General features: G+C 41.4%; 1 protein-coding gene across 1 annotated transcript in view; it reads left to right on the top strand.

Annotated features, from left to right (window-relative positions):
- The window catches only part of RPA1 (replication protein A1), a 55,119-nt gene that overhangs the window by 21,060 nt on the left and 11,588 nt on the right, over positions 1 to 22,471 (top strand). Inside the window, exons 5-12 of the mRNA XM_081109368.1 lie at positions 5,169 to 5,257; positions 14,366 to 14,458; positions 16,700 to 16,832; positions 18,442 to 18,544; positions 19,979 to 20,047; positions 20,185 to 20,377; positions 20,521 to 20,660; positions 21,019 to 21,167. Of these exons, the coding sequence (XP_080965494.1) occupies positions 5,169 to 5,257; positions 14,366 to 14,458; positions 16,700 to 16,832; positions 18,442 to 18,544; positions 19,979 to 20,047; positions 20,185 to 20,377; positions 20,521 to 20,660; positions 21,019 to 21,167 (969 nt within the window). The remainder of the gene's footprint in view (positions 1 to 5,168; positions 5,258 to 14,365; positions 14,459 to 16,699; positions 16,833 to 18,441; positions 18,545 to 19,978; positions 20,048 to 20,184; positions 20,378 to 20,520; positions 20,661 to 21,018; positions 21,168 to 22,471) is intronic.

Here is a 22,471-nt window from a genome sequence, read left to right as displayed (position 1 = left end):
AGATGGCTTGTATCTCGAAAAACTCGTTAGTCGGGACACTCATAAGTCAAGGTCCCACTGTATTTCTGAGTAGATTATACTGGGAATTAGTATTGTGGGGCCAAAGAACATCTGTTGTAGAGAGTACACCAATTAACATACTCATAACGTGTACGCGTTTCTATTTCTGAATAGGCAACTCCATAGATACAAAAGTTAGGTTAGTGGTACCCAAGGGCGGGAGATGGAGCCACAGGATTTCTTTTGGGGGTGAAGTTAGGTACTGTTGATGCTTGTACAACTCTTGACTATACTAAAAACCATTGAATTATACTTTTAAAAGGTGAATTTTATGGTATATATTTTATTTTAAAAATGTTTTTGTTGGTTTCAGAGAGAAGGGAGAGGGAGTGAGAGATAGAAACATCAATGATGAGAGAGAATCATTGATCAGCTGCCCCCTGTATGTGCCCTGCAACCCAGGCATGTGCCCTTGATCGGAATCGAACTTGGGACCCTTCAGTCCACAGGCTAACACTCTATCCACTGAGCCAAACCAGCTAGGGCTGGTATGATATCTTTAAAACTTTTATTTAAAAAATGAATACCCGTTTCCCTTTAACCCTGTCAATATATTAGGTAGGTATTTCTAATTTTTAAAAATATTGCTAATCATTTTTAAAATTTAAATTTTTATTAATGAGATCAAGCACCTTTTCATGTATTTATTGACTATTTGTAGTTCTTCTCTGAATAGCATTTTATTATATACTTTGTTCATGTTTTTTTGTGGTGGGGGGGAGGAGCTCTTTTCAAACCTGTGATACTGATTAATTTTTTGTTAACAGTTTCAAATATTTTATCCCTGCTTTATTATAGTTTGTTTATGGTACCTTGTGACATGGAATTAAATACTTCACCTGTGACTTATTTTTACCTGGGATATGAAGGAGGAATTAGCTTAATTTTTTTCTAAATGGATAGCCCATATCATGAAGTGCCTATAGACCCTAGTAAAGAGTTTAGGTTTTATTCTAAGTGTGATGGGAAGCTGTGGGGTGTTGAGAAGGGTAGCAGTGCTATGATCTGATTTAAGTTTTAAAAAGTTTCCAAAAGGTTATTATGATAGCTCTGTAGAGAATTGATGGTTGGTGGCAGAAGTAGATACAAAGAGACTGGTATTTCATTTATTTAATTTATTCTGAGTTTGCCATCTTTTCCATTGATCTATTTGTCGATTCTGTGTCAGTGCCGTGGAGGTTATATGTCCTTTTTATCCTCTTTTTGTGGTAACAGGTGTGGTGAAAATGTGGGGTGTCTGCCAAGCTTGCTCTCACTCCCCCTGCTGTCCTCCCCCGGGATGCCAGGGCTTGATGGGCGACTGCGAGGAGCCTGCCCTGCACCCGCGCGGCCTCTTCTGGGTGAGCCCGGGGCCACAGCTACCAGGACCGCAGGGGCTGGACCCACAGGGGCCAGTCGGGCTCCCCGTGGGTTCACGCAGGAGTGGGTCTGCAAGGCTGCCTGGGAGAGAGTGCACTGCCCGCCCAGCTTACGTGTAGCGCAGTTGGGCCACCCAGAGGCCCATGCTGCACCCTGGCCCACAGCATCCGGCAGTGCTCACTGCATCTCCGCGTGGGGACTTGGGCGCCGTGACTCAGTCGGAGGGGGCTGCACAGGGGCCTAGGTGCTGCCTAGGGCCCAGAGTTCAGCTGGGACCTGCCCTTCCACACCAGATGCTCGTGCTTCTATTGCTGGTCAGGCCTAGGGACCGCACCCGTGCACGAATTTCATGCACCAGGCCTCTAGTGTAATATAGGAAGCCCTGGCCCGTGTGGCTCAGTTTATTGAGTGTAGTCCTGTGCACCGAGAGGTCACCAGTTCGATTCCTGGTTGGGGCACATGCCCAGATTTTGGGCTTGATCCTGGGTAGGGGACGTGCAGGAGGCAGCCTAAGATGTTTCTCTCTCTCTCCCCCTCTTCCTTCCTCTCTCTAAAATTAATAAAAACATATTTAATAAAAAGAATGTAGTATATGAATACCCATATGTTCCATCATACAGCTTCAAATTATACCACCTGATAGTCAGTCTAGTTTTGTCTTGTCCCTTCCACATTTATTCTCCTCTATAATTTTGAAACAAATCTCACATATATTATTTCATCCATAAATACCTTAGCATATATCTTTGAAAGACAAGAACCCTTTTTTGTTGCTATTGTTAATCCTCACCTAAGGATATTTTTTCCATTGCTTTTTAGAGAGAGTGGAAGGGAGCGGGGAGAAAGAGAGAGAAACAACTATTCATGTCTGTGTTTGTATAAATAATTTATCTGAATCAGGATCCAAAGTAAAGTTCACACTACAGTAGGACTCTTGTTCTTTTAAGTCTCTGAATCTGTAGGTTCCTCCTCCATAAATTTTGCCCCCTTACTGTTTTTTTGTTGAAGAAACCAGGCAATTCATTCTTTTTGTGTGTTTGTTTTATTTTTGTTAATCCTCACCAGAGGATATTTTCCCCTTTGTTCTTTGTTTTAAGAGAGTGGAAGGGAAAGAGGGAGGCGGGTGGGGGAGGTGGGAGAGAAACATCAATGTGATGGAGACATATCGATGGTTGCCTCCTGCACGTGCCCTGACTGGGATGGAACCTGCAACCCAGGTATGTGCCCTTGCCTGGAAATCGAACCCACAACCCTTCTGTGTGCAGACTGACGCCCCCACCACTGAGTCACACCTGCCAGGGCAATATAATTCGTTCTTTATCCTCATGCAGTTTCTCACTGACTGGATGTTGCTGGTTATATCCCTATAAAGTCGTAATGTGTTTTTATCTGTGTTTTCTGTACATTTGGATTGGTGTGTGCTTGTGATATGCTGCTGGATTCATCTTGCTAACATTTTATTTAGGTTGTATGTATATTATAAAACACGTTTTGGGTTTTTTTTAGTGTGTTTTCTCTAAGGTTTTAGTATTAGGGTAATGCTAAGTGATTGATAAACCTTCCTTTTTTTCTTTTTCTTTTAGGAACTAATTTGTATAATTTTGGAGGGGAATATCCACCACTAAATATCTGATAGTTTTTATAGAGAAGCTGTATCTGATTTTCAGGAATAGGTAGTTTCAAACTTCTTTATTGAAATAATATAACCTTGATATGAAAACCTGATATAAACTTGATATGAAAACCTTATAAAAAGTAGCACAAACTGACCATTTGTATGTAAAAATTCAAAATAATGGCCATCAGATGCAACATGAAGTTGAGTTTATAACGCCTTAAATATTGCTTCAACCTATCCACCTTTTAAAAGTTTTTATCAGTATTGCCACTACCATCAATTCTTTTCTGTTGGTCTCTCTGCCTCCACTTGTGTTTCCCCTAAAATTCCTTTTTCATGTTGTGTTTTCTTTAAAATACAGATATGATCATGATGTTCTTAGAAATTTGTATTGAGCAACAACTGTGGACCAGTTGTGCATTAAGCACAAGAGGATACCTGCCCTCATCGAAAGTATAGTCTAATAGGCCAGAACCGGTTTAGCTCAGTGGATAAAGCTTCAGCCTGCGGACTCAAGGGTCCCGGGTTCGATTCCGGTCAAGGGCATGTACCTTGGTTGCGGGCACATCCCCAGTGGGGGGCGTGCAAGAGGCAGCTGATCCATGTTTCTCTCTCATGGATGTTTCTGGCTCTCTATCCCTCTCCCTTCCTCTCTGTAAGAAATCAATAAAATATATTAAAAAAAAAAAAGAAAGTATAGTCTAATAGGAGAAATAGATGATCAAATCATGAATATGCAAATATATATACAGGGGTGGGCAAAAGTAGATTTACAGTTGTGAATGCAAAACAGAGTTTATTCTTGTATCATTAATTATTGTATTTTCCATACGAACAACTGTAAACCTACTTTGGCCCACCCCTGCATGCATGAATAAATAAATAATGAACATATATACTATCCTATATAATAAAAGCATAATGTGCAAGTTGACTGAATGGCGAATGACCGGTTGGCCCAGCGAGCAGGAGGCACCAGGCCAGCTAAGGCGCTTGTCAGCCGGCAGAGGGAGGGGACGGTGATGGAGGGGCAGGACTGGCCAGCACCGTCCCCTGACTGGCCCACCAGTTGCCTCCTGCAGAGGGAGGCCAGACTGCGGCTTAGGCCCGCTCCCCACGGAGCAGGCCTAAGCCGTCAGTTGGACATCCCCTGAAGGCTCCCAGGCTACAAGAGGGCACAGGCTAGGCTGAAGGACCCCCTCACCCACTCCCAGTGCACAGGGCCTCTAGTATAGTAATAATTTTATGTTCATATATGTTAATTAAACCCCATAGAAGTGAGCTGAAGGAAAGCAATCATGGCTATAGAAAAGAGGATAACAGAAACCTGATCTAAGCTAATGTTTAGGGAAGTGTCTCTTAAAGAAGTGATATGAGATGAAAGCCAAAAAATGAGTATTAGAAGAGGCAGAATAAGAGAAGGCCACCCCATCAGAACGGCATATGCAAAGGCCCTGTGGCAGGAGAGAGCATAGCATATACCAGAAGCTGAAAGAAAACAGTGTGCCTATAGAGTAGGGATCCTTGGGGAACTAGTGTGAGATGAGCTGGAGTTTAGCAAGGCCAGACCATACAGAGCCTGAAGGCCACATGAAAGGGTTTTTTTGGCCTGTGGCCCTTGGGAAGTTATTGCTGGGTTTTAATCAGAGTTAAAAATAGGTCAAAGAACTGTATATTCTTAGGTGATAATTACTTAAAAAGAAACCTAGTCATATTGGTTTTCACTGGGAAAGGTAATTGTTTAGATAAGTGTTATGTTTCTAAAAACAGACAATCTCTTGTTGTGCCACATATTCTTGTGCTTATCAATCTAAATTCTTATATCATTTGCTCCTTGAAGATACGGTACATCGTAAGGACACCGCATTTTAATTAAGGGACGAGATGAGAAATGAAAACCCTGTGATCATAAAAAGCCTTGATATTGATGCAGTGAAAGATTAAGGGAAATACTTATGTAGGAATTGCCATCATATATTTCTCAAGTTATTCAGTAAGGAAAACCAGCTGACAAAGGGAAATAGTTTTTATCAAAATGATTATTGGGGGAAAGCTTTTTAAGGAGCTTGTCATGTGAAGGGCTTCTGAATTTATTTTTTTCTAACTTGATTCTCTTTCTCTGCCTTTCTAGGAGAGTAGTTATTTTGATGGAGTTAGAGGTTTTGAAATCAGCGGAAGCAGTTGGAGTAAAGATTGGCAATCCAGTGCCCTATAATGAAGGTAAAATGCTTTGTACAGGTTGTAGCACTCCAGTGAATACCTCTCTCTAGGCCTGGAATCCTACCCTTGGGTTCAGTTTGATTTGTCAGTCTTAATAAAACTAGTGACTTGGGGGCCTGGGACCCAGGTTCTTTCAGTTTTCTTCAGGACTGAAGAAATGATGATTCGATTTTGTAAAGGAAAAATCTCTCCTCTGTTTTTCTCTTTACTCAACACTCACATTTCCAGCACTTCAGTGACTAGATGTAGGCAGAGTTTCCCCGCACTAACCAGTTCTTGAATTCTCTGTGGACACCAGCTGGGAGTCCTATAATTCAATTCAGTTCAGTTCTGATACTGCCTGCTCGGAGTTAGCATCAGATCCCACAGGCTGACGGCTCAATCCCATAGGACTGCTTCCTCTGAAACAGTGATAGCAGACAGATTCTGCCAGTGCAATTGTAGCTTAGGTTGGGAGATGGGTTACTGGTGCTTCCTGTGCTTGCCATTTTCCCAGTGTCCTCCCAACAGTGATTATCTCTCTCTCTTTTTTAATTTATTGATATCAGAGAGAAAGGGGGAGCGAGAGAAGCATTGATTTGTTGTTCCCCTTATTTATGCATTCATTTGTTGCTTCTTGTATGTGCCCTGACGGGGGATTAAGCCCGCATTCTTGGCGTATTGGGATGATGTTCTAACCATCGGAATCACCTGGCCAGGGCAACAGTGATTATCTTTTTTTTTTTTTTTTAAATATGTTTTTATTGCTTTTAGAGAGAGAGGAAGGGAGAGGGAGAAAGAGAGAGAAACATTGATTGGCTGCCTCTTGCATGCCTCCTGCATGCACCCAGGCATATGACCCAATGGGACCGGTGACCTCTTCGTTCATGGATTGACACTCAACCACTTTGCCACACTGGCTGGGCAGTGATTGTCTCTTGATGGATAGGAACAGTGGGGCAGGAGACAGGGTGGGAGTAAGATTTCTCTGAATACATAATTTTTTTTTTTTTTTAAAGAAGAGCAATTCTTTTTTTTTTAAATGTATTTTATTGATTTTTTACAGAGAGGAAGGAAGAGGGATAGAGAGTTAGAAACATCGATGAGAGAGAAACATCGATAAGCTGCCTCCCGCACACCCCCCACTGGGAATGTGCCCGCAACCAAGGTACATGCCCTTGACTGGAATCAAACCTGGGACTCCTCAGTCCGCAGGCTGATGCTCTATCCACTGAGCCAAACCGGCCAGGGCTGAATACATAATTTTGTAGTTTTGACTTGAAGCATGTAACTATATTAATCTATTCAACAATTAATGTTTCTTTTAAAAGCTATCTGAATATCTTCAATTTTTAAAAATTATATAATTTTTAAAAAAATATATATTTTATTGATTTTTTACAGAGAGGAAGGGAGAGAGATAGAGAGGTAGAAACATCGATGAGAGAGAAACATCGATCAGCTGCCTCCTGCACATCTCCTACTGGGGATATGCCGGCAACCCAAGTACATGCCCTTGACCGGAATCGAACCTGGGACCTTTTAGTCCGCAGGTCGACGCTCTATCCACTGAGCCAAACCGGTTTCGGCAAAAAATTATATAATTTTTAATGAATGAATATGTACAAAAGGCAGGATACTATGTACACTATCTTGTCTTTAAAAAAAAAAAAAATCCTCACCCAACGACATTTTCATTGATTTTGAGAGAGAGAGGAAGGAGGGAGACAGAGAGAGAGAGAGAAGAAAACATCAATTGTTTGCCTCTTGCATGTGCCCGGACTGTGGCCAAGGACGGAACCCACAACCTAGGTATGTGCCCTGACTGGGCATCAAACCCGGGACTTTTTGGTGTACGGATGACATTCCTATGGACTGAGCCACACTGGCCAGGGCTATTTTTTATTCTGCTTTTTAAAAAACTTTCAGCTTAAAGATAGTTCCATATGTATATACGCTTGGAGATCTTCCTCTTTTTTTTTTAAATATATTTTTTATTTATTTCAGAGAGGAAGGGAATAGGAGAGAGAGACAGAAATATCAATGATGAGAGAGAATCATTGATCAATCGGCTGCCTCCAGCACACCCCACACTGGGGATCGAGCCCACAGCCCGGGCATGTGCCCTGACCAGGAATCGAACCACGACCCCCTGGTTCATAGGTCTACGCTCAACCACCAAGCCACGCCAGCTGGACCTCCCTCCCCCCCCCCTTTTTTTTTATGGTTATAGAGTGTTCTGTTGTGTGGCTGCTCCATAATATAACTAGCCCTTTATTAATGGATACTTGAGTTGTTTTCATATTGTTACAATATTACTGCAATGAATAACTTTGTATATATGCAGGTCTATGAGCAGATGGGGTTTTATTGCCAGAAATGAAATTGCTGGATCAGTGGGTAAATGCATCTGTGGTAGAAAGGTAGTGGGTATGGTTGGAGTCCCCTCCATGGAATGTTATCATTTTGCATTCCCACCAGCAAGGCATAAAAATACTGGTTTCTTCACAAGTGTGTGAAGAAGCTATGTGAATATTAATAGCATCCTCTCTTGTTAAAGTTCTGAATATTTGCCAATCTGATAGATGAAAACTGGCATCTCCATGTAGGTAGCTGCATTCTGAGCAAGGTGAGCATCCCTTTAAACACTTAAGGGCCTTTTATTCCTTGTCAACTAACTTTTGTATTATTTATTTGTCTTTTGAATTATTTGTCTCTTTTTTTCTCAATTTTTAAGAGTTCTTTAAAAAGTAGAGAGAGGGGGTGGCAAGTATGTCCCTGTGGTTGAGCATTGACCCATGAACCAGAAGGCCAGGATTTGATTCCGGTCAGGGCAAATGCCTGGGTTACGGGCTCGATCCCCAGTAGGGGGCATGCAGGAGGCAGCCGATCGATGATTCTCTCTCATCATTGATGTTTCTCCCTCTTTCTCTTCCCTTCCTTTCTCTGAAATCAATTAAAACAACAACAACAACAACAAAACATACTTAAAAGTAGAGGGAGAGCAATCCATTTTCTCCGATATGAGTTACAAAGTCTTTTTTATTCTGCTTCTGGTGTTTCTGCTACGCAGCTGTGTTTTTGTTTTTAGAAGTTGACTTTTCCAATTATTTTATTATGACTTTGGGATTTGAAACTGTAGTTAGAAAGGTCTTCCTTGCTCCAAAGTTAAGACATTCACCCATGTTCTATACTAGTACCTGCAAGATTTTATTTTTTACATTTAAATAATTTATCCTGCTTTTGTCTTACCATTGTGGTTTCTTGGTTTGTAGTGTTTGGGGCTTCACTTTCACATAATTTATAATTTGTGGGTTTTCTTAGTTCCCTAGTTTCATTAAAGATGTAGTCTGTATACGGGTGTTTGGGTCTAGAGTGAGTATTTATTCTCTTTGTTGCTCTATGTAATTTTTAGGAGAAGTGGGCAGATTTGGGACTAGGTCATTACCATGCTTCTTCCAGAAATAGAACCTCTAGGTTTTATTTTATTGTATTTTTTATTCCTCACCCAAGGACATGCTTAGAGAGAGGAATGGGGGAGAGAGAAAGAGAAACATCAACCCTTTCATAGGCTCCCCGACTAGGGATCAAACCTGCACCCCAGGTGTGTGCCTGAGCAGGAGTTGGCTTATCTTACTCTCAGCTTTCAGGAAGGACAGCTAAGACAGCGTTTCTCAGCATCTCCAGGAAATCTTTGGATGCTGTAGAGGTGAGGGAGAGATGATGGTGCCCAATTTTATCACCTTTGGCCATATTTCTAATGTGGTTTTTTTTTAATGTTGACTTTAATTGAATGATTGTTTGGACGTTTTGTGTTTCAAGGGCAAAAGCATTTGGAATAAAGAAAAAGGGTTAAAAGTTAATTACCGCTTGGGGTTAGAACTATAGAGCTGTGGGGAAACTCCTTTGTTTCAGCATCCATTTCCACTGGTTCTTCCCTTTCTTCAGGATCTAAGTGCAGGGGGAATGAGAGAAAAATTTTCTGTTTAGAGTTATTTGCTTTGAATGTCTTTGTAACTAGGTCAATAACTGGTGTTACTTGGGCCAAGATAGAAATGGCTTTGTCACAGTGATTGCTACCAATTTCACAGAAATGTTTGCTAATTGTCTATTGTGAGAGCAAGGGAACTGCTACTAGTGGGTAGAGAAGGAAAGTTAGGTTTGTATCCTCCTATCACCTAACCCAGAACCTCTGACATATCAGATGATCAGTAAAATGATCGACTAACTCCAGCCCAGAAATAGGCAGAGGAATTCCAAAATGTGCACTGAAATTGTTCTATGGTACTAGTGCTGACTATATCACATAAATACAGGATTTTCAAAATGTGAGAAATGAAACTTCAAACACAATTCCTGTTTCTTACAATACTGGATTGGATGATTTTAAGTCTCCCATATTAACCACTATATATTTTTGTCAATATGTATATCAGTTCTATATACCTACACCATTTCTAACTATAATATTTTACTTAGACTTACATTTCTTACATGCTACTTCATAGTATTGCTTATTATTACTAGTTGGATTTTTTTTCAGCCCAATTCTGTCTGTTTCTGCCAGCAGGAAATTATAACTATTGGATTGACTCTTTATAGTCTTTGTGCCTGTTGTTAAGAAAGCACTTGTTAGTAGAAATTGAGTTTTTGTCACTCTGTACTCCATCATGCGTTACCTAATTTTTATCTGCTGGTGGCTCACTTGCCATTATAATGATAATAAAAATGATAGACCAGTGGTTCTCAACCTTCCTAATGCCATGACCATTTAATACAGTTCCTCATGTTGTGGTGACCCCCCAACCATAAAATTATTTTCGTTGCTACTTCATAACTGTAATTTTGCTACTGTTATGAATCGTAATGTAAATATCTGATATGCAGGATGTATTTTCATTGTTACAAATTGAACATGATTAAAGCATAGTGATTAATCACAAAAGCAATATGTAATTATATATGTGTTTTCCGATGGTCTTAGGCGACCCCTGTGAAAGGGTCATTCGACCCCCAAAGGGGTCGCGACCCACAGGTTGAGAACCGCTGTGAGAGACCCTGGTTGGTTTGGCTCAGTGGATAGAGGGTCGGCCCAAGGTCTGAAGGGTCCCGGGTTTGATTCCTGTCAAGGGCAAGTACCTCAGTTGCAGGCTTGATCCCTGGCCCTGGTCAGGGCATGTGTGGGAGGCAAACACTTGATGTGTCTTTCTCACATTGATATTTTTCTATCTCGCTCTCTGTCTCTCCCCCTCTCTCCCACTTTCTCTAAAAATCAATGAAAAAATATTCTCAGCTGAGGATTAACAATAACAACAAAAAGATAGGTGTGAGTGCAAGTAACTTTAGAGTCTACTTTAAAAAAAAAAATTTTTTTTTTTATTGATTTCAGAGAGTAAGGGAGAGGGAGAGAGAGAAACATCAATGATGAGACAGAATCATTGATTGGCTGCCTCCTGCACGCCTTCTACTGGGGATCGAGCCCACAACCCAGGCATGTGCCCTTGGCTAGAATCAAACCTGGGACCCTTCAGTCTGCAGGCCGACACTCTCTTCATTGAGCCAAACCAGCTAGGGCTAGAGTCTACTTTTAAATATTCCATTTTCCTGCTGGGTCAGAGCCAGTTATATGAAGCCAGCATAGAACAAAAGAGTCTATGAATTACAATCTTGATCCTTCTTACTGAAATGGTTTGATTTGCAGGTGGCACAAAACAGATTATCAGAAGTTGAGTCTATGCACTTCTGTTTTGGGGTATAATTTTATATTTTAGAAAGATGTTTATTTAGCTGTAGACTAATTTCTTTCAGGTCCGTGGTCAGTGGCTGTGTTGCAGTGCATTAAATCGAAGAGCGATGGTTGCTCTTTAGGATGCACCAGGGTCCTTGCCATCCAGTTGCTTTGAGACTGTCTCTTGTGTCCTGTGCCAGATTTGCAGATGGAGTCCAAAGCAGGAGTTGATGATTGCTCTGATAAGTAGATTAGTAGCTTTTCCTAGCTACCAGATATTAGGGTTATTAGTTATGTTCTATGTAATTAGAATTTTAGCTGCCAGAATTGGTTGCTTACAATTAAAAATTAACTGTGTAGTGAAGCAGATGGATCTAACCAGACAAATCTGGGTTCAAGATGACGTTTTGCCTCTTCCTCGCTGTGTGACTTTGGGCAAGTTACTTGTGACCTCTGTAACCCAGTTTTCTCATCTGTTAAATGGGTATAATAATGCTATCTATATCATAGAGTTAAAGATTAAATGGAACAGTGCACTTAATTTTATACCTGGTGCATACATAGTAAGCACTCAAAATATGGTAGCTATTATCAATGCCTACTTTCTCTCTAAAAACGCAGTAATCAATTAAAAATAAATAAAAATTGTGGTAAAATATACATAACAAAATTTATACCATAACCATTTTTTTAAAAATCCTTTACCAAAGGATATTTTTTCATTGGTATGTGTGTGAGAGAGATTGATGCAAGAGAGAAACATCGATCGGTTGCCTCCTGTTTACGCCCCGACTGGGAATAGAACCTGAGACCCTAAGGTACACAGGATGATGCTCCAACCAACTGAGGCACACTGGCCAAGGCACCTTCACCACCTTTTAAGTGTACAGTTTAGTGGCATTTAAGTAATTCTTGTTGTTAGGCAGCCATCCCCACTTCAGAACTCTTTCATCATCCCAGATTGAAAATCTGTACCCGTGAAACAATCACTCCCCATTTTCCATTCCATTGTTCTACTTTCTTTCTCAGAATTTGACTACTCTAGGTGCCTCATAAAGGTTGATTACTTTTTAAAAAAATTTTATTGATTTCACAGAGGAAGGGAGAGGGAGAGAGAGATAGAAACATCAGTGGTGATAGAGAACCATGGATCGGTTGCCTCCATGCCCCCAACTGGGGATCGAGCCCACAACCTGTGCCCTTTACTGGAATTGAACCTGGGACCCTTCAGTCTGCAGGCTGATGCTTTATCTACTGAGCCAAACCAGCTAGGGCAAGGTTGGTTATGTTTTTGTTGTTGTTGTTTTTTGTTTTTTCAATTTAAATTTTTTATTGTTTAAAGTATTACATGAGTCTCCTTTTCCCCCCATTGACCTCTCCCCTGCCACTCCCACCCCCCAGCACATGCCCTTACCCTCCTACTGTGTGTGTCCATTGGTTATGCTCAGATGCATGCATACAAGTTCTTTGGTTGATCTCTTATGGTTACGTTTTGCTAGAAACTAAAGGTAAGCGATCAGCATGGTCCCATGACCATGTTCTGTTTAACAAGCTATTTGAAGAAGTGGGCATGGTAATGAGAAAAGGACTTGAGAGTTCGTACATATTTGAGACAATGGAAGAGAGAGAAGAACTAGGGTGGAGTAGAGCAGGGCTTTGTGTATTTTTATGGTAATGTCTTTGAATGTTTAAATCTTTCCGTTCTTTTTTTTTTTTTTTTTTATTGATTTTTTTACAGAGAGGAAGGGAGAGAGATAGAGAGTCAGAAACATCGATGAGAGAGAAACATCGATCAGCTGCCTCCTGCACATCTCCCACTGGGGATGTGCCCGCAACCCAGGCACATGCCCTTGACCGGAATCGAACCCGGGACCTTTCAGTCCGCAGGCCGACGCTCTATCCACTGAGCCAAACCGGTTTCGGCCTTTCCGTTCTTTTTAATATATTTCATGAAGCAGGGGGAAAATGCATTCTCCTCCCCTCCCCCCATTAGCTCCTAATACTTTTACTGAGCAACTCATGTTTTCCCTACTGATTTAAAAAAAAAAGGTTCACTGTAAAATCTCAAAATGTTCCTTCATAAGACACATTATCAAAGAAGAGTAATTCTCCCATTCAATTTCTGTGACACTTTGTAAATTCAAGATAGTGGAAAAGCTAACAGTATTATCAAGAATCTAGACTCTTTCTATGTAAATAAGGACAATTTTTTTCTCCATAGGAAGAAGTAAAGAATAAACAATTCTGTTTAACCTATTTAATTTTATGCTAAATTAATTTTACTCTAATGGCACAGCTAACTCTCATTTAGTTGTACCAGTGAAGAGTAATATTGGCAGGAGGAAATGACATCAGTGTGTAATGTGCCCATTTGAGTGAGGGCCTTGGAGACCCAGACACAGGAGTAAGCCCAGCGGTTGGAGGAGGCCGAGGCGAGGCGGCAGGTGGGGAGCTGGTCGGCTGTGCTCACCATCTTTGTTCTTAGGGCTCTCTAGGAAATTTTTTTTGAGCTACACTTGTGTGCTGCAAGCACTCTTGGTGAGAGCAGCCCAGATTTGGTTGACTTGTACTTTTAGTGCCAATTAGGCAAGTCAAATTCCACAAATCTATCTCTCTCTCTTTTTTTTTTTCAATTAGGTGTATTTTGCCATTTTAACATTTTCAACTTCATAAACATTTGTAGGAAGGATGCGGGCATTTCTTATTTTCTGCTTGAGAGACATGTTCATCTCCCCTCCTTTCCTTTTAATCTTCCTGTTTCCTTGACATACCTGCTTCTGAACTCCGCTGGCATCTCTCCCTGCTGTGACGGTTCTCCAGCACCTCATGGTACCTAAGCCTCTTTCAGCTCTCATTTTCCACCACTGTCAGTTGCAAAATAAGGCGGCTTTGTTTGGGAGGGAAGGGGTAGAATCCTTTCTGAATGCCTGCTTTCCTTTGAAGCTGGAGCACTTCAGAGACAATTGAACTGCTTTTAGGTTTTTCCTACCACCCAGTCTTTTCTTCTAATAGAGCCTGCCGTGAACACAGAGTTCTGTTGATGACATCGATTTGTTGCTATGGAAATAGTGGTATTGTCACAGATTCAGCCCAGTGACTTTACCTCAGGTTCATGCAAGAGAAATGGGCAAGGCTTTAGGGGAGAACCTCATTAAAACCGAAAGCTATCAATTATAAGCAGGTGAAAGGTAAATGGCGCCAACCTTTTATGTAATGAAAACAAAAGTGAACCGCCGAGCAAATTCACTGCATGCTACCGACGGCCCCAGCATGAATTCTGAACCATGAGAGTCTGACAAAATCAGAACATTCGGATTTTGTCAGAGTATTTCTTCTGCTTAAGTTTAAATCTTCTAACCCACATTATTTGCACCAAACGGTCTTTCTCTTTTGATCCTCAGGACACGGGCAGCAGCAGGTAGTTCCTTCTCCAGTCTCAGCAACCAGTCCACCAACTAGCAAGCCCCAGCCACAGAATGGGAGCTCGGGAATGGGTAAGGCCCGCCACAGGAGGCTGCGTGCTGATTATAAGTGTCAGGCTTTTGAATAATGTTTTGAAATTCAATCTGGGACTAAAGGGAATGTTCAGAATGCCATTCGTGACAAAGAATAAGTCTAGTTCTTATTACAAAGCATATGATTGAAAAAATGATTAAAGATAGTATTTTAAAGATACTTAATATGCCATTTTTTATCGGTATGATACATGGTTCTCTATTAATAGTATGTCTGGTAGTTTCTCACATCTTGGAGTTTTACACCCTCTTGACTTTGTGAATTTACATAGCTTTTAAATTCTAGCCTTTTAACTATCTAGGATCCGCTTATTAAATGTGGCTTGTCTCTCTCCAAGTTTCCCATTTTTGGCTCTTGGGTATTTATCTTAGCTTGAAGACGGTGTCATTTATATTGGTTGTAGATTTGCTTCTCAGTCTTATGGATGAGAAATGGTTTCTTCTTTTAACTTTCTCCGCAGCTGGTCCTCGGAGGCTGCGACGGAATCATTTTGGTTTCTCCTGGCCTTTACTTCAGGAACCACCACTGAAAATGATGATTTGTAGAATTTGGTTGGATTCCTCTTTAGAGGCGCTTTTTTTCTGTTCAGCTTCACATACACCATATCCTCTCCTCTCAACTGGTTTCTATTGTTCAATGCTAAGAGTCTAAAAAAGGCAAAGTTAGCACATCAGTAATGTTTCTGTGAAACTGTCAAGACATCTGACTTTTTCCCCATTGGTCTTGACGTTTTCATCTACCTTACAAAATCTGTCTACCTGCTTTCTATCTCTCTCTAAGTGCGTCTATTCATACACAACTGTCAAATTACCTACTGTGAAAGGGAGGTGGTAGAATGGATGATCTGAAATGGCAAATAACTGCCCAGCTGGTGTGGTTCAGTGGTTGAGTGTCGACTGTGAACCAGGAGGTCATGATGATTCACTCTCATCATTGATGTTTCTCTCTCTCCCTCTCTCTCTGAAATCAATACAAAAATCTATTTTTAAAATAAATAAATAAATGGTAAATAACCAAAAAGTCCCTTTCTTATGCTGAAATACAGATAGGAGTATGCTATTCTAATCTCTCCTCCCACAGACTGACTTTTTCTGTTGTCTGTCTTTGGCTTATATTAATATTTAATTTTTAAAATCTGTTCTCTAAACACACATCGGCTGGGTGGTAAAAGAAAAAAGACTGGATATGTTTTGAGGGGAAGCTATGAAAACTGGATGTGTTTGTGTATTTTACATAATTGTATATTATGTATTAGGTATATATACATACACACGTATTCTACAGAGCACATGTGCTTCTTTGCATAATCATTGTTGTGCATGTAGCCATCTCTCAAATTTGCAGTTAAAATAGAAAATTTTGAAATCTGGGACAGTCTCTGTATGTTTTTTTACTAAGTGCTACAAATACCTAGAATAGTGTGGTGCCTGCTGTGGAAACTCAATAAGTGCTGAATAATGGTAGATTTATACTTCTAGCCAAATTCCATCATGAAGAAATGTTTTGATATAGAAGATATGAAATCATTGGACTAAAATATATTTTCTGAATTTGGAGGTTGAAGCTTTACAGAAACAGTGTGCAAAGGAGTTCATGTGCTTAGAAGCTCTAATTACCTATTCTTTTCCAGTGGAGGCAGCTGCGTGGGCTTGGATTAAGGAGGCAGAAGGGATCCTGGTGGCCGGCCACCTCCTTGTCCTGGACCAACAGCTGATTCTTGCCCCTTGCTCCCAACTAAACCCAATCCCATAAGCTGTTCTGCACTGGTCAGTCCTGTAGACCAGTGGAGGGTTGGGAGTTTTCTGGGGGTGTTTTGAGGTGATATAATTGTGACAGGCATCCTTCACCTTGGATGGCTCATCCATTATGACCCTTACTTCTTAGCCTTTCTTTTTGCTCTTTTTCTTATGCAGCTAGTGACTTCCATCAGTTTTACCAGTCAAGGAGGTTGGTTTTCTTTTTCTGACCCATGATCTTGCCCACTGATACAAGAGAAAAGGTTAAGAAGGGTGGATCAGAATCTGGATTCATTACCATCATTATCTTGACCTCAGTATTTAAGTCAGCAAATATACAGTGAACTTCTGTGTGCCCATCCTCTCTATAAATTGTTTTTTTAGCCTCTTGTTTGTTACGATTTCACCAGTGACAACTTAGTGATTAAGAGTTAATTTAAATAGAATAATGATTCTATTTAATGATTCTTTTTGTTTTTAAAGGTTCCACTGTATCTAAGGCTTATGGTGCCTCGAAGATATTTGGGAAAACTGGAGGTACCAGCCTAGTGAACAGTTCTGGGGGATCACAGGCCAAAGTGGTACCCATTGCGAGCCTCACCCCTTACCAGTCCAAGTGAGTGACTCCGTAGAATAAGTTCAGAATGTACTTACAAAACAGTATAAGAGGCCCGAGCCAGTTTGGCTCAGTAGATAAAGCTTCGGTCTGTGGACTAAAGGGGGTCCCAGGTTCGATTCCCGTCAGGGGCATGCACCTTGCAGGCTCCTCCCCTGGCCTGGGCCCTGGTCAGGATGTGTGCAGGAGGCAACCAATTGATGTGTTCCTCTAACATTGATGTTTCTCTGTCTTTCCCTCTCTCTTCCACTCCCCCTAAAAATCAATGGAAAAATATCCTTGGATTAACAAAATACAAAAACAGTATAAGAGGTTATTATGGGCTCTTGTCTTATTTATGAGTGAACTGCTACCACACATAAAATAGGTTTCCTCTTTTTTGTTTTTTTTCCTGAGGGGCAGGAGAGTACAAATTGTTGCATCCTTTAACACTCTTATCAGACAAGAATGGCCAAAAAAGCAGTTTGCCATAGCATATTGGGCTTCATTCAGTTTGAAATTTAAAATATTTAATGCTTTAAGAATCATTTGATAGCCTGGCTGATGTGGCTCAGTGATTGAGCATTGACCCATGAACCAAGAGGTCATTGGTTCGATTCCCAGTCAGAGCACATGCCTGGGTTGCAGGCTTGATCTCCGATAGGGGGCGTGCAGGAGGCAGCGATTGATGTTGCTCTGTCATTGCTGTTTCTATCTCTCTACCCCTCTCTCTTCCTCTCTCTAAAATCAATAAAGAATATTTTTTATGGTAGACATGTCTCAAAAAAAAAAATTTGTTGATAGTCTTGTGAGTAAAACGAAATATTCTAATTCAGAAGGTGTTTATCTTCTCATCATATAAATAGCTGACTTTTAGTCTAAAAAATGTTACCCTGATATACTTGGCTAAAAGAATCTGTCCTATTTGTATTAGCCACATTAACATACCCCGAAGAGATGTTTCTTTTATATTACTTTGTTCCATTAAAAATTAATCTTAGCAGTTGCCTTCTTCAGTTCTTTGCAATGTAGGGAAGATACGTTTCCCTGTGAAATTATAAGTGAAGAACTAATGTACCCAACGCCCACGTTCAGGATGGGCACCAGGACTGCATGTCGGATCCTGTGCCTCCTGTTTCGTGGCTTCTGAGTTCATACTGCTTTGCTTTGGTGACTTACCAACACCATGTTCCACAGCCTTGTATTTCTCTTCAGTGTGTGTGAGAAATGAGACAGAAGTTTGACACCAGCTGTGTCGGTTCCCATAATGAAAATAGTGGCAAAATATAATTGCTGGTATTACTGCATTTTCTAGCTTCAAACCTTTCATTAAGGGGATATTGTTGCCTTGGTGATGCTTTTTGGAGAAGGGAGAGAGTTTGTAAATTTACTTATTTGACAGAAGAATGAGTTAGTGTTAAATCACCTGTATGTTTTACTATTTGCTTATTCTATAAACTGTCAAACCTTTGTGTCATCTTCGGGTTTAATTAGGTGGATTAAAATACAGCTAATATTGAAAAATGGAGTGTGTGCAAGATAAGAAAGGCCGCAGGAAGATGTTAGGGAACCTTTCAGATCTTTCCCAAGTAAGACTTGGAATACTAATGTACTCCGTTTGATTTTTTAGGTGGACTATTTGTGCTCGTGTTACCAACAAAAGTCAGATCCGGACCTGGAGCAACTCCCGAGGGGAAGGGAAGCTGTTCTCCATAGAACTAGTCGATGAAAGTGTGAGTGTTTGTCAAGCGGTGGTCTACTCCAAGGAACAGAAGGCTCACTCTGTACAGCCCTGTGGGGTGGAAAACCATAGTAGGCCAAAAAGAGCCATCATTGTTACTGTTGTTTTTCCTCTTCTGTAGTCTTTTGATGCTATCTGAGGGCAAAGGTCATAAATAAAATCCTTGACCTTAAATGGCAGCATTTGTAGCAGTGGAAATTAGTTTCCTAAATGTATAAGTAGCCTCATGGGCGGGAGAAAGCAGAGGTGCTCTCTCTGACTTGCTGGAGGCTTAGTTGAAGCCATAGGAGGTGACGTGTGCTCGGGAGCAAAGTGGAGCTTTGAGTCACAGTGAAAGGCACGCAGTAGCCACCGTGATAAGTGAATGGTTTTGTGGGAGATGGATTCTGACTATTCAGACTACATGGATTCCTTAAACATAACCATGATGAGGAGACAAAAAATCCAAGTTGTGAAATCTTCACAGTCTTCTGTCCATTAGTTCCATTTATGCTTCCTAATACTGTATGTACTTGAAGCATTCTTGTTTGTTTTGTTAATCTTCCCCTGAAGGTATTTTTCCATTGATTTTTTTAGAGAGAGTGGAAAAGAAAGGGAAAGAGAGAAATATTGATGTGAGAGAAACACATCTATTGGCTGCCTCCTGCATGCGCCCCACCAGGGCCCAGGCTGGGGAGGAACCTGCAACCAAGTTACGTGCCCTTGACTGAAATTGAACCCGGGACCTTTTGGTCCACAGGCTGATGCTCTGTCCACTGAGCTACACCGACTAGGGATGAAGCATTTTTTCAAACAGATTTCCTATTTGTTAAAGCCTCTAAGAGCAGATAAAAAATAGGTAGGTAGTTTTTGTTTTTCGAAGATGGGATGATACCCCAAATTTACTTACTGACTGTGATGTCTGAATCAATATCAGAACTTAATTTTTTATCAAATTATTGGCCTATTCTGTCCGTTGGCAAAAGTTCCCAGTCACTTAAGTTTATTTTATCCATCTGTAGCATTTGGACTGATGCAAAGCAAAAGTGAAAATCAAATCACGAGCAACTTGAAAAACATGTTTTACTGTAACGTTTTTGGCAGTGACTCCTGCATGTGGACTCATTCCTTGCTTCGTGCGAATGCGAGGGAAGCTGGTGAGTCACTGTGGCTCAGCTGGCCTCGCGTGGGCTGCGGCGTGTCACTCCGTGTTCAGAGTTGTTTTATTTTTGTTGTCAGAATATCCAACTCACCATTGGGTTAGTGGTTGTTGTTTTTATTTCCTTTTTTTAGGTTCTAACTTGAGGTTGATAAAGTGTGACGACAGTGTCGGCTGGCTCAGCTTACGTTGTTTCATGGGTTAATAACTTGAATATGTGACCATAGGACGTGTGTTTCCTTAAACTTGATGACCACCACAGTCCTAACCTCTTGTGTGCGTCCACAGGGTGAAATCAGAGCTACTGCTTTCAACGAGCAAGTGGACAAGTTCTTTCCCCTCCTTGACGTGAACAAGGTATGTAGTGCTGAGTCCAGAGCTGAAACAGTCGAGGATGAGGGATCTCCCATCCCTTAGAGAGCTGTGTGGCGGTAAAGGGTCTTTACGTCTGACTTGATGGACTGTCCCACGTTCTGTGGCTTGCACTCTTGCAGGTCTATTATTTCACTAAAGGCACTCTGAAGATTGCCAACAAACAGTTCTCAGCAGTTAAAAACGACTATGAGATGACCTTCAATAATGAGACTTCTGTCATGCCCTGCGAGGACGGTCATAATTTACCTACAGTTCAGTTTGATTTCACAAAGATCGATGACCTCGAGAGCAAACCCAAGGACTCCCTTATCGGTAAGCCTGTGTCTGAACGCAGAGAGAGGGGTCATTATCACGTAGGGGAGGTGGGAGGCTTACCTGCTTGCGTGTCACCCTTTGGTCCTGCTGTCATGGGAGTCTGGAGCATCTCCAGCTAAAACACTGTGCCTGTGTTTTAGACATAATTGGGATCTGCAAGAGCTATGAAGATGCCATTAAAATCACAGTGAAGTCTAACAACCGAGAAGTTTCTAAGAGAAATATCTATTTGATGGACATGTCAGGGAAAGTGGTGTCTGCTACTCTGTGGGGAGAAGATGTAAGTACTCGTGTTGAGCAGCCAGAGCACGTGCAGAAGGGGGTGACTTGTCCTGGAGACCTTCCTAATGAAGGATCGGGCTGTGCATGGACTGTAGGAAATCCTTCATTTGATTTACTTCTGTGAGATTGGAATGGTTTAGGTTTTATATAGTGAAATGCTATTTCTTCTACATTAGCTTTGATGCATCTCTAAGCAGATTCTTGTGTGTGACGTTCCCTTGTATAGATTCCATGTACCATTTATTGCATTCACTCTGCTGTTGACTGTTATCCTTATTTTCTATAAAAATGTTCTGTGTGTTCTTCCTGCCAGTGACAGCTGTTTGTGTCTGTTTGGGATTTTTGTTGTGATGCAGGCGGATAAGTTTGATGGTTCTAGACAACCCGTGATGGCTATCAAAGGAGCCAGAGTCTCTGATTTTGGTGGACGGAGCCTCTCTGTACTGTCTTCAAGCACAATCATTTTGAATCCTGACATCCCAGAGGCCTATAAGCTTCGTGGATGGTAAGTGCTATGGGGCCAAACAAGGGGACTGTTTGAGCCTGAGCTTTGAGAAGAGCTGGTTCTTTTGGTTCTTATGGTCAGTGTGTGAGCTGCCCGCCTGCCAGAGGACTTGGTTACTGAGTGGAGCAGTGCCTATATTTCTTGGTGGCATTACACCTTCTGAGAGGATGGCTTTCAAGCCCTTAAACTGACAAACCTATAATCCCATGACAAACCTGGAGAGTTGGAGCAGGAGGCAATTAGAATGGAAGTGCTGCATGCCGACCCCAATCCTGCCAAAGCAGGATGAGGCCAGCTTCAGAGCTGCGGGCTAAAGGCATCTCTCTCTCCTGGGTTTAAAGCCCTGGGCTACTATGTGGGGGGAGAAAGTGCTTTCTTGTTCGGTCCAGTCTTTGGTGCCGACGGCATCTTCTAGTGTATATTCACTGGACTCTGATAAAGTGCCCGTGAGAACAGTGGGCTTTTGTTGGCATGTTATTGTTATTCCCAAAGCACACAAGGGATGAGGGGAGCCTATTAAAATCTCCTTGCTGTATCTAGCTTTTTAGGGTGTTAAAACTCTGCCTCAGAAGAGCACTTCACACTGAAACATGCTATGCAGGAATTGATGTGGTCAGGGAGAACCCGTTAGCTTGAGCTTAAATAATTTGTATGGCTGTAGTCATGGGGAGGGGGTCGGTCTCCAGCTGTGTTAGTGCTTCAAGGACTAAAGAATGAGCTCACATTGCATACTCCCTGCTTTTGTTTGGAGTATAATGCAGTAGTACTAGCATTTGAATAGTTTCATGAAACATCGACTGGAGTGTTCATGTCACATAAGCCAGCCTCATGAGTGTGGGCCACATGTGTCTGTATTTAACTATTCTGGTAGCTGGCGTTGTATTCTAAGACAGGGGCCTGTTGGTAGTCTGACCAGAAATAACCACTGCTTTAGATCCTTATTGCTTTATTTTTTTTTTTTTTTCAGGCTCTGGGGCTTGACCCCAGGTTAATGGCATACTCACATTAAGGTCTTTATATTTTACTTGTCAATAACCATCATCCCAGTCAGCATAAAAAGACATGCTTGTCTCCAAAATAAAATCACTGGACATTGATCTAAGAGGTTCAGTGCACACAATCCACTCGGCAAGGATTGGAGATGTTTAGATCTCGGTTATAACAATGTGGAATTTTTATTGTAAGAAGGGCTGCCTCTCTCCTTGCTCTGTTGACTCCTGATGAGCTGTCTTTGATGGCAAGTGTCTCCTTGGAGTTTTTGAAATCGTAAACTTGTGTAGCTAGTCGTGGCAAACAGATTTATG

Source organism: Myotis nattereri, assembly GCF_964212035.1.
Source record: "Myotis nattereri genome assembly, chromosome: 16".
Lineage (NCBI taxonomy): Eukaryota > Metazoa > Chordata > Mammalia > Chiroptera > Vespertilionidae > Myotis > Myotis nattereri.
The sequence above is the reverse complement of the archived record's forward strand: the minus strand, read 5'-3'. Positions and strand labels throughout refer to the sequence as shown.